At 34.4% G+C, this 12839-nt stretch overlaps 1 protein-coding gene across 4 annotated transcripts in view; it reads right to left on the minus strand.

The window, feature by feature from the left end:
* Window positions 1–12839, minus strand: part of PHF3 (PHD finger protein 3) — a 104387-nt gene that overhangs the window by 7687 nt on the left and 83861 nt on the right. For all 4 annotated transcript variants that reach the window (XM_058554081.1, XM_058554078.1, XM_058554082.1 and 1 more), the window contains 7 exons: window positions 10625–10808; window positions 7413–7560; window positions 7174–7330; window positions 5812–5928; window positions 4036–4167; window positions 3064–3199; window positions 374–569 (listed from right to left, as the gene is read on the minus strand). In XM_058554081.1, coding sequence (XP_058410064.1) covers window positions 374–569; window positions 3064–3199; window positions 4036–4167; window positions 5812–5928; window positions 7174–7330; window positions 7413–7560; window positions 10625–10808 — 1070 coding nt within the window. The remainder of the gene's footprint in view (window positions 1–373; window positions 570–3063; window positions 3200–4035; window positions 4168–5811; window positions 5929–7173; window positions 7331–7412; window positions 7561–10624; window positions 10809–12839) is intronic.

Below are 12839 nucleotides of genomic sequence, written 5' to 3' on the forward strand. Positions count from 1 at the left end.
ATTTTCACTTTATAAAATTATTTTCACATTTATATGGTCATGTTTTACAAAGTCATCCCTCTTGATTGGCTTAGGCAGACTAAGGTCCAGAGAAGTGCAAGCAATTTTTCTTTAATGACCCATCTCCTGCCTCTTGGGACTAACATAATTAAAGGGAATTTTAAAGTCAAGTACCCACACACTGAAATTTCTAAATTAACTTTTAGAATCATTCTTTTTATCTCAATTAGTTTTTAGAGTATAGGAAGATACAGTTACTTTCCCAAAAGAAAGGTTCCTAAGAAATACATCACTTTTCTGTTTTTGAAGACCCCCAACTATAATTTGGCAAAGATCTATACTGATGATTACAGAAATTATATGAGAAAATTACCGTGGAGTAGGCGAGAAGGTGGACTTCGGAGACTCTTGTTTCTCCTCTTCAAAAAATTCAGAAGCCAAAATATTTGAGGTTGAGGACAATGCATCTGCTATACTTTCTGCTTCATTGTCTGAATGTTTACGAGATACTCCAACAACAACCTTCACTTTTTTTGGAGAAAGATCATCTACAGGTGGTGCCATTCGACCTAACAGAAGACACCAAAATAAACCACTTCTGTAAACTACAACTTCTATAACTTCATCCACTTGCACTTCTAAAGTTATTCCGTTTCCCTGACTGAACTGTTGCATAACCATACATTTCCTGGGGTAATTTTTAAGCATCATTATTTTTCATACTGAGTTACATTACATTTCTCTTACCGAAGTGAAAAATTAGGAAAAGACAATGTTAAATGACTCAGACAAGCTGAAATGGAAACACTATAACTAGAACCTAAAATAGGTTTCTTGATTCTCTAGCAATTTTTTTTTAACTAAACTACACCAAATTCCAAGTCTTGAGAAGTAACTTGAAGAACTGAGTAAAACAAATCTGTATCCTACTTTGTATTACATATAGCAGCAGCTGACATACATGCACAGTGCATTGCTACTTAGTTACTAAACATGAAAATATTAGTAAAGTTTAGAAAATGACATTGGTTTTAGGTTATAGCATCAAGCAGGAAAAATCACTCAAACTTTCTGAAAATAGGTCAAGTTTAGTAGTATTTAACATGTTTTCATGTACTACCATTACATTTGCTCAAATATTACCACAGAAATGATTAAAATTAATAGAAATAACTAAGAGTATTATTTATTAAGATTTTCCCCAGACAAAACAACTAAATGGGTGTACTTAAAAATACTATTACACATGGATAGCTTTCTTTAGGGATAACAATGTCTAAAAACACACTGCCTTTAAGTCTCTACTATTGTACAGATTGTAAAATACGTGAACACATTTAATTTTAAGAAGATATGATTATTTTTACTATAGGAAACTTACTTCATTTATAATACATTTCATCTAGTCTCTTGTACAATGATGGAGGGCAGCACATCAACCAACCTGAAGAATTTTTCCTGTTACTGAACAAGGTATGTATTTCCTTTACATACTACAGAAAAAATAAAAATTGAGAGCCACATCTCTAGAGTTTTACAAAACTCTTGACCCTCCATCTTCATCAATAAACTGAATAGAAACTTAAACTCTCTTTAACACACCCCACTTCTTATGTCCTAAATCCAGTCAATCTCCAACATCTGTCAAAGCCTCTAGTTATTTCCATCTCCAATGCTACCACTCTAATTAAAATATCTTCATCTCCCACTCGGACTAGCATAAAGGCCTCCTATCTAGTCTCTCTTCTTTCTCTTTTGGCTTCTTCCACTGTAATCTCTACTCCAAGTCAGAGAGATCTTCATAAAATTCCAATCTCGTCATTCCCCTCCTAAAAACCTTTCAATCACTATCCACTGCTCTTAGATAAAATACCAAAATCTTTAATGTGGCCTACAAAAGTAGATTTTCAGCATTTTTGATCATGATCTGTAAATCAGTATTTTATATCATGCTCTCTTACTTACACACACACACTCACACACACCCTTGTGTGTATGTGCATGTATGTACACATATACGTATGTATATGTGTATTTTTTTGTTATACATAAATAACTGGAACTGAAGTTTCACATCGTTCTTATCTTTATAAGTGCCCTTCACCATGATATTTTCTATTCTGTTCTTACTTGCTTTTGAAATGCTAGTTACTACTTACTAAATTGATTTCACTACTACCAGTAAGTCACAGGTTGAAGTTTAAAAGGCAATGGCTATAAGACACTACAAAATCTGATTTCTAAATCTCTCTTCAAACAAATCACGTGCCTCTTTCCTCTTTTTGAATTCAATTCAAGTTCATGCCATTCCCAGTATCTAGAATGGTCTTCCCCTCTCTCTTTGCTGGCATACTTCTCAACCTTCATGTTTCAGCTTACATGTCAATTCCTCAGCCAAGACTCCCCGAACCCCCAAGTCTAGGCTAGGTCTTCCTGCAAGCTGAATACATTTATAACAACTGTACTTCTATAACTCAAATCATCACCTGCCTGTCTTTTCCACTAGCCTATGGTTTCCCTTAAGCCTGGATAACATCTCACTTTTCCACTGCTATATTCCCTGCGCCAGCGAAGTGCCTGGCAAGGAGTAAGAACTCAATAAATATTTACTGAATGAACGACCAACAAATACTAGAGAAAAGGTAATTTTTGATTTGATTCATTTGCTATATACAATAATAGAATACAAATACAAATAATAGAATACAAATACAATAATAGAATTCACTCCTTCACTTAGTAAATGACAGTGAAGGTGACCATCACCACTGCCCACAATTTCTGATGTCTATTCTAATGGTTAAATTCTAGTCATTTGACCCTGGGTTGCTAAGTTCAGACCTTATATAATACAATTAATTTCAGATAGTAAAGTACACTACGGTATCAAACTATACTCCAACCCTGAAGACCAGTCACAGAAAAAATGTGCTACTCCTCAAAGGCAGTGAGTGGGGGCTTCACCACCAATACTGGGAAAACAAAAACCTACTTATGTCACAAACACCAGTATCCTCGTTTCAAAATGAAAGCAACATTTCAGGAAGAAAAATTTCCAATTACCTATGCAAATTTTGCAGTTAAGATCAAAAAGATGCTGTCTGTGTTGACTAGTGGTATCTTTAGACATGGAGTCAACCTCTTCTTTCTGTTTTTCAGATCCTTCTGTCTTCTCCAATGACTTATTAGCTGTAGGTTCCTAACAGAAGTGAGAGTAAAAATCAGTTTCAGCAGATAAAATTTGGCCTCTATTATTAAAACCAACTTATATTTCATATTGATATTTTTCCAAAATGAAACTGTTCCAGTATAGGTTGATTTTTTTGTTTCGTTTTGTTTTTTGTAAGGAAGATCAGCCCTGAGCTAACATCCAATGCCAATCCTCCTCTTTTTGCTGAGGAAGATTGGCCCTGGGCTAACATCCATGCCCATCTTCCTGTACTTTATATGGGATGCTGCCACAGCATGGCTTGACAAGCGGTGTGTCGGTACGCGCCCGGGATCCGAACCTGCGAACCCTGGAACGCTGAAGCGGAACGTGCGCACTTAATCGTTGCGCCACCGGGTAAGCCCCATAGGTTTTTTTTTAAAAAAAAAAATAAATGCTAGGTGTTAATTATGACTTAAAATAGAGCAAAACTCAAACATGTGTCATTCTTCCAGGCCTCTAACAAGATCTCATATTATTTCCCCACTGATATTTGAAAATAAGAAAATCTGCACCAGCTCTCAAACTACAGTCTGCCTAAGAAGCACCTACAGATTTCTAGGCCTACTAAGCTAAGTCATAGAGACCCCAAGAATCTATGTTTTAACAAGTGCTTAACAGGTGCCTGTGATGCAGACAGCCTGCACACTACATACAGAGAACCAATACTTTAAACACTCGCAAAAACCCATTAAACCAATAAAATAGGCTCATTCAAAATATATACATTTAAAAAAATTCTTTCTACTTTAAGAACTTTAGACAAATAAACCCTTCTGAATGTTCATGTTCTGAGCACTGTAACATGACATTTTTATTATCTTTACCTGAATCTCCATGGCTGCTTCCTGTTCTTTCATTGGGGCATCACTCTCAATTTCTATTTCACCTTTATGAGTTATTTTTGTGATTGGTCGTCTTTCCACTTCTCTCTGCTCTTTCTCAATCATCTCTATGGTCTAACAGGAAATATTTTAAAGAAACACTTCATGATTTAAAATATATATTTCCAAATGTACAGCTTTAAATACTGGTAAGAGCTTATCCAAAAATAAAAGCACCATCACAGATGATTTTTAATCTTTATATGGTCTGTCAAACAACCATACTGAGTGCTTACATACGCCTGAGACTGTTTTAAGTGCAGGGCTTATAAGAATTAGACCCCATACCTCAGCCTGGAGAAGTGCATATGCACATTAACCAGAGGCAATTAAAGTGCAATGTAATTTGCAAAGTGATGAAACATGATACTTATATTTAAAATTTACTTTTTGATTTAGTATTTTAGCAATTGCCACAAGGAAATGAGAACTATCTTCTTTTTAGATTCCTATCTTGATGTCCTAACATTCTCCACAATAGCAGAAGTTTATTCAAACACCAAAAATTATCAGGTAGTCCCCTATTCTTTGTCTCCTGACTGAGCATACTTCGTGACAGTGGTAATTCAACGTGACAGTTGAGCAAGCTCAGCAACAAATCATAATAATTAAGCAAGCGTAGCAAAAACTAATAAAAGATGGCTGAGAGTGGAACGGATTAAGGAAGGTAAAGATGGGTCTGGTCATTTATCTCGCCTTTGTTGAGTGCAAATCATCCTTTGAAGAAAGCAAGCAGGTACACGGCCTAGAGAAAGAATAAGCTGGTCTTCAACGCAGATGACACCTGCAGCCACAGTTTCAAAGCAGAAGAGAGGCATGCGCACATTTGGGATGTAGAGAAAAGAAAAGGAGGTGATAATATTTTCAAAATAAAAGAAGAGGAGAAATTACACAGGGTGAAAGTAAGAAATATGTGAGTAAGTATAATATATCAAATCCTCTTCTGCTTCAAACTAGATTTGGCAGAAGATCTACACGGAGGCTTAACGCCTAAGATGCAAGTAAGTATTATGGAGAAAAGAATTAGGTAAAAATCATGTAGAGTTAATATGAACTATAAGGAACCAATATTTTCTAGAATGAAGAGCTAATTATTCTGAGGCCATTCTAATAAAAATAGCGGATAATGTGGCTATCTCACTGTCACAATAACTCTAAGTCACATATTCACTTAATCTTTGAAGGTATTTCAAGTTCACAAACCCCAAATGCAATATGGTGTACATACTATCTATGTTACATCACACTCCAGTTAGGTCTGGGACAGCACTACTTAATTGAACACACAATATTTCCCTGATTATCAACATTCAGACATGACAATTCAGGTCAGGTCTTACCAATACATTTGTTACTTTTTCAGAGTTTTAGCATTTGAACTTTAAATAATAAGAGATTGTAGACGTGTAAATTTCTCATTCTGACTTTATCTGGCTCTATAAATTACCAACATTCATAACACTTCAAATTGCGCTTTCTAAATGTGTAGATGTGATTAAGAAAAGATGTGCCTATTTTTCCATCCAATTTACGAAATATATTAACAAAACACAAGGTAATTATGTAACCTGATAGCTGGAGGAAATGAGAAAAAAGCAGCAGAGATCAGGAAAAACAAAAGATAGAATTTAAGAACTAGGTTAATGGAGGATAAGTAATTAGACGGCTGAAAAACATAGGTTTTGATATATTTAAATACCACTTCAGAGATAGTCTTACATGTCTGTTTTCTCTTCGTCTCCAAGCAGCTAACTCTTTAGAAGCTAGTTCTTCTGGACTCATTCTTATAAGATGATCAGGGGTTACTTCTCCTTTCAGTACTTTTTTAAATAATATCTGGAAGTATTTAAAAATGGGAAGGAAAAGGGAGAAAAATATTTTAAAAAGAAAGAGGAGATGCTGTATAGAAACTTGTAATAAATAAAGATGACACCTGACTTACAAATATTCAATGATTTACTATTACCTACTACCAAGAGAATAAATGACAGCCTTGTACTCTAGGAATTTACCATCTAAGGCAGCAAAATACACATTTCATACAAAAATCAACGCATAATGGAGCAGCACGTACGGTGGAACCATTACAACACCTATCCACAGTTATATTACGTCTTCCCAGGACACAGTCTGTCACAACAGCCAACCTACGGCAGAGCAAGGTACTACATAAAAGAACTTTACTGAATGAGAGGTCTTTAATATTTTTAAGATTTCATATGTTTAAATCTTAACAGGCTTAGAGGGGACTCCAGAGCAAAACACCAACTGCAAGAAAGAAATCTAAAGGAAATAAATATTTACTTATTGAAGAAAAGCTTCCAGATTATATCATTCAAGAAGTCACTGATCCCCTGGCCCATCACGGCAGATTGTACAATGTGGAATTTTCTTAAGTAGCTGTTAGTATACTTCAAGGAAACACCTCAAATCACATACTACAGCAAGTATCATTACGCAAATCGGCAAACTGATGTCTCTTATCTGAAAACCTTGTAAAACTTAAGCAAATATGCAAGAAGTTTGCATCTACAAACACATAGCTTTTAGATTTCCTCTAAGTCCCAAACAATAAATCTGAGGAAAAGGATTCAATTAACGTTTACTCCACTGCTAAAAGATACTCAGAACTAAAGTCATATTTAACTTAATAAAAATATTTTAAAAGTTTTGTTTTTTATCTAAATATATATATTTATTTTCTTAAGGAGTATAGCTCTATTTTCAGATTTAAATCAGAAGTATTAATTTAGTGCTATGAATTTTGGCTTAATAGAGTTTTTGAAGCATATAAATGAATTTTTTAATAAACTGGATTCAACAAGGGACATAAAGGAAAGAAAATTCACATAAATCAGGTTAAGATAGACTTAGTATTTTATATTTTAATAAACTCATTGTATAACACTAGTCACCACTATGCAGAATTCATACTCAGTTCAGTAGCAAAAGACTTTATTAAATTATATGGTCTCACTCCAAAAAATAATTACAGATCTACTGTATTACAACCTTAAATCCCTATATATTCAGGAAAGTTGGAAGCATAAATATCTATAAACACAAACAAAACACACTTACATTGTTTTTCGGATCTTTCAGATTGAACATCAAACTTCTGTATTTGTTCTTATATTTAGCATCTGTGTCCCGAAAAAAAGAGAAAAGCTCTTTTTCAATTTTTGTGGCAACTTTTGCTGCCTTTTCCTCTGGTACCTTCAAATTTGAGTCTGTAAGTCTTAAAATTAGAATAATTCAATTATTTTTCAAATATATGAAGCGTACATTATTCAGTCTTCTACAATAATAATGTGTGTTACCTTTTCATAAGAATGTCTTTGAGAGAATGTCTGACAGATTGTCTGATCTGATCTGCAGAAGGCTTGGAAGCAGAAGCAGCAGGAGGATGCACATTAGGCCCTCCTTTTTCAGTTTTCTTCTTTTTTATCTCTTGCTTCTCATGAGCACCTAATTTAATAAACATCAAAATGTATTAAATTGTTTTTAAAAAGATATTTTTAACGCATAATATCAGCTTATAAACAAAACTGATTAAAAATCACTATTTAGAAATAAGATCAGAACCCATATTCCATATTGAAAAATTCCTGACACTGAAATTCTAATCTATGTATGATGACGAATGTTAACTAGACTTATTGTGGTGATCATTTCACAACACAGTTATGCCTTGCTTAACGACAGGGATATGTTCTAGGAAATGCATCGTTAGGTGATTTTGCGTTGTGCAAACACCACAGAGTGTACTTACACAAACCTAGATGGTACAGCCTTACTACACACCTCGGCTACATGATACTAATCTTTTGGGACCACTGTAGTATAGGCAGTCAGTCATTGACCAAAATGTCATTATGCAGCACATGACTATATATACAAATATCAAATCATGATGTTGTATACCTGAAACTAATATAATGTTTTGTCAATTATACCTCAATTAAAAAAAATACATTCTAAATTTAAATGAATTTTAATTAGAAATTAAGTGACTAGTAAAAAGTGGTCCTAAAAGTATATAATGTATATACCTTTCCGCATTTTAGACAATGGTTTTTAAAGCTAGTTATTTTTCAAATATACACATTAATTAACTTTTAAAAAACTATTTAGAAAATTTTATCTGAATTTATTAGGTGAGTAGATAATTTAATGACCTTACTACTACCACAAAACTGATAACTCTCCTCTGGTTTTAAAACAATTGTGCTTGATATTGTTACTTTGAACGTTAAGCTTTTCAAATGATTTTTCATTCCATCATTACTAATTCACACGCATCTCCAAAATTTCAATGTCAAACAGCCCACTACTCTGACCTTCTAATCACACCACCTTATTTATTCTAGAATCGCATCATTCTAACAATTCTTAAATCTATCATTTCTACCAATCACAGCCTCACACTCCCACATAAACAACTTCGGTTAGATAGCTACAAATAGTTGAAGACAACTGGAGGAAAATAAACACCAGGCCTGACAGATCTCACTTTAAATTTATAACCACAAATTTATAACCAGAAATTTCAAGTAGATAACTCAATCTGCTACTCCAGTCCTACTAAATTTGTTCTTCCACTTTCTAAATCTATTTTATACTTTTTCTCTCTCTTCTCAAACCAACAATACCTCCTTCCCCAACTTCAACCTCAACTAATTTTCTCACTTCATATTTCATTGAGAAAACAGAAAAATGTCAGCTATCACATCTTCCCATCAGCAAATCTACTAACCTCCCTGCATCTGTCCTCCCTCCTCCCACATACAACGCTCACTAGTGTTACAATGGATGAGCTGTCCTTCTCTATGACCAACTCCTCTATGTGGATCCTATCCTCTCTTGTCTCTTCATGGATTTTGAACCTGAACTATCACATTTCTCTCCTACATCAAAGTCTCTCTCTCTACTGGATCATTCCCATTAGACTTAAAAACATGTTATAATACCTCCTTAAAAAAAAAAAATCCTTGACCTCCCCCATCCACCTCTAGCTACCACATCACTTCTCTTCCCTTTAACAGCAAAATTCCTTGAAAAAGTTACCTGTAATCGATATCTCCAGGTCCTCATTTTCCATTCTTCCATGAGCCACTACAATTGGCTTTTGTCCCTACTGCTCCACCAAAAGCATTCTAGTCAAGGTCAATGATCTCCCTTTTACTAAATCACATATTTAACCAGCTGTGTTCATCTTATTAGATGTACAGACAGCATCTGACACAGTTGATCATTCCCTCCTTGAAACTTCATCTGGCTTCCAGGCCACCATGGTCTCTTAGTTCTCTTACCTCACAGGCCATCTCTCTTCCTTCAACTTTTAAATGCTGATGCACCCAAAGGCCTCTGATTCTGACCCTTCATCATCAAACCCTCTCCATAGCTGTTTATATCTAAGTCCATGATTTTAAAGAACAACTATGCACTGATAAATCCCAAATATATACCATCCCCCAAAGTCTTCTCTAAGTTCCAGACTCAAGATTTTACTCAAACATCTCCACCTGGGTGTGTAATAGTCATCTCAAAGTTAAAATGTCCAAAATATAATTTTTCCACCTCAAATCTTCTTCTCTGTCTTTTTCATCTCACTAACAGCACTAACATTTATCTAATCATCTACTAACTCTTTCCTTCACCTACCTATATCTAATCCATTAGTAAGTTCTGCCAACTCTACTATAAAATACATCTCAATCTGACCAATTCTCACTACCTCCATTATACCTCTGTTCTAAGGTACTATTTATTTCCTAGGATACTGCTATAGACTCCTAACTAGTCTACCCTCCTCCTCTCCTATCCTCCAACAGTCCAATCTCCAGAGGAAAAAACAGAATGATCCATCATTCCCTTGTAAAAAATCCTCTGAAGGTTTCCCCTTACATTCAGAATAAAATATAAAGTCTTTGTCATGGCCTCAAAGTTCCTACATAATTTTCTCTGAACTCATTTTCTACTACCATGCTATCACTTGTCTATTACCTTCCAATCACTCCACAGTGGCTTTCTTGCTCCTCAAATGCCAAGCTTGTTTTTACCTCAAAGCCTTCAGACTGGCTGTGCCCTCTACCCAATCCTTCCTCCAAAACAACTTCGTCTGCCTTCAAATCCCACCTCACAAGTTACCTGCTCCATCCTATCTAACACAAACTCCCACCACTCTCCTCAACTGACTTTCTACGCCATTACCCTACTGTTTCTTCACAGTGCCTCAATTCTGTAAAACAGCATAACATTTTCTTGTCTACTCACCGCCTGTCTTCTCCCATCAGTATGTAAGTGACATGAAGGCAGGAGCCTTATCTTATTAAGTCCGTTAGTACTTTCCCAGAATTTAGAGCAATAGTTGTTAATTTCAAGTAAGGCCCCATCACCTAAACTATTTATGTTGCCATTAAAATGTTAAAATTTTAAAATTCCCTAAATATATACTGATAGTATATACTGATAATATATGAAATAAAATATAAATACATTAGTATATAATAATTTCTAATAATCTTACTACCTGGTTTGGAAGCTTTTTCTCCTGTGCAAATAACAGTTGTAGACTCTTTTGGTATTTTTTCACTTTTCTCTTCTGAGGATCTCCGAGGTAAAACTGGTTGTCCCATCTTTCGAAGAGGAGCTAGCTGCCATTTTTTGATTTCACTATCTCTATGGTCTGCTGAGTTTTTGCCTTCAACAGATTCCTGGAAAAAGTAGTATTTAATTCATTAGAATGAAAACTACTAAACTATCTTTAAATATAAAGTAAGCCTCAAGAGTACACAGATGAAAAAAATTAAATCTAATTAATATTACAATCTATTAAGATACCAAACACATTCCATTCTTTGGAACTGTTTAAAGCATTTTTTTCCTTAAAGATGTACAAAAATAACTCTCAATTATTAGCAAAAAGGAGATTCAACCTTCCATTCAAAACCCATTTGTTAAAGCACCTATTTACTGCAAACACATAATAATTCATAAAGGAGTTATATAAAGTTCATAAAAGTTCTATAAAGAACTGAAAAACATAGAGATCATATTGCCAATAACAATATTAGAAAGAAAATTAGATAAGACAATAAAAGTTCTCTTAGTTGGCTGTGGATATGGAACGAGGGAGAAATTGTAGAGAAATAGGTATCCATATTTTTCACTATTTTCTAAAACAAATGAAGTCACATTCACCTAAAACAAGTGTTATCAATTAAGTTCTCAGCATACCTATTGGCGATTTTAACTCTCGTAAGGTAGAACAAACCATAAGGATACCTGCTACTTTCATCCTAATTATAACCCACAAAGAACTACTAGTGAAACCAGAGTTCTGAGACCCTTGGGAGTAATTAATCACATCATACTAATGTTTGAAAGACAGGGAAAAGAACACTGTAAAGACATATAATCATAGGTTTTAAACAGACAGAGTACATACAAAAACTGATTTTCTCTAGACTAGGAATCTTCAAATTTTTTATTTATTTTCTACCTCCCCAACTAGAATTACTTGAGAGTAGAAACGTATTTCAATCAGTACTATATACCCAAGTCTGGTACCATGGTTGGCACACAAGAGGAACTCAATAAATGGTTCAACATAAAATCTAGGAATAAGAAGTAATATTTAAAAAGCAAATTCCATAAACTAAAATCAGACAAGTCCAAATAAGATTCAACAGTTCATCATCAAAAAGAAAAGGAAGCAGTAATCACTTCAACAGCACATGCGTTTACAAAATCAGACTAACCTCAGTTCCTATCCTGATTCAGAGACTGGATAGAGAGATAAATGAGATAAATGAGATAAATCTCAAAACATTTACAGTATTAATGTTTTATAATGTCTTTTTAGACAAGATGGAGACACTCTAGCTAAACTACAATAAGCTGTATTTCTAAATGGTCAAGAAATTGTACCCAAGAAGTGATGATTAACAGTTAATGACAAATAGAATCTTTCCAAAGACGTGCTATAAACTGTTTGCAATGGAGTTTTCTGTTCTACATTATCAATTACTTTGGTGCTAACCAAATCAACAAACCAATAGCAAATGTCAGAAGAACATAATCTGATTCTCAAAAAGCCCTGGCAGACAGAAAACATCAGGTGCCACAAGGATTTGGCAAACTGGAATTTAATCCAGATTTGTCATATAAGGAGTGTTTAAAAGAACTGAGTTTGTAAATAAGAAAAGATTTTGGAGAAAACATGCTTATGCTCTTCAATCTGAACGGTGGACTAAAAGATTTCCAAGGTTCCTTCCAACTCTACAATTCATGTTTGTTGTCTTCTAGATTGTTAGACTTGACCATCCACATACATTTGTTGCCACTGTTTCCTCCCTAACACTATCTATAAGAATAACAAATCAACAATCAGAAAAATCATAGGTAATAAACGGGTGGACAATGAAAATAAACAAAATTTAGTCAGATGAAGTTGTGTCCTTTATAAATTTCTTTTGTAACTGACTAAATATCTTGACATTTCTATAGTCATGCGCCTCATAAGGATGTTTCAGTTGACGACAAACCGCATGTACGACTGTGGTCCCACAAGATTAGTACCATACAGCCTAGGCGTGTAGTAGGCTGTACCTAGATGTTTCTCAGAACGTATCCTTGTCGTCAAGCAACACATGACTGTACTTGGAAAATATTTTTAGAAGGTAGTTAAAAATATAAGATGAAGGAAAACTGACAACTTTTTAAAAGTTCACCTTTTAAGAGAA

This window comes from Diceros bicornis, chromosome 14 (genome assembly GCF_020826845.1).
Source record: "Diceros bicornis minor isolate mBicDic1 chromosome 14, mDicBic1.mat.cur, whole genome shotgun sequence".
NCBI lineage: Eukaryota > Metazoa > Chordata > Mammalia > Perissodactyla > Rhinocerotidae > Diceros > Diceros bicornis.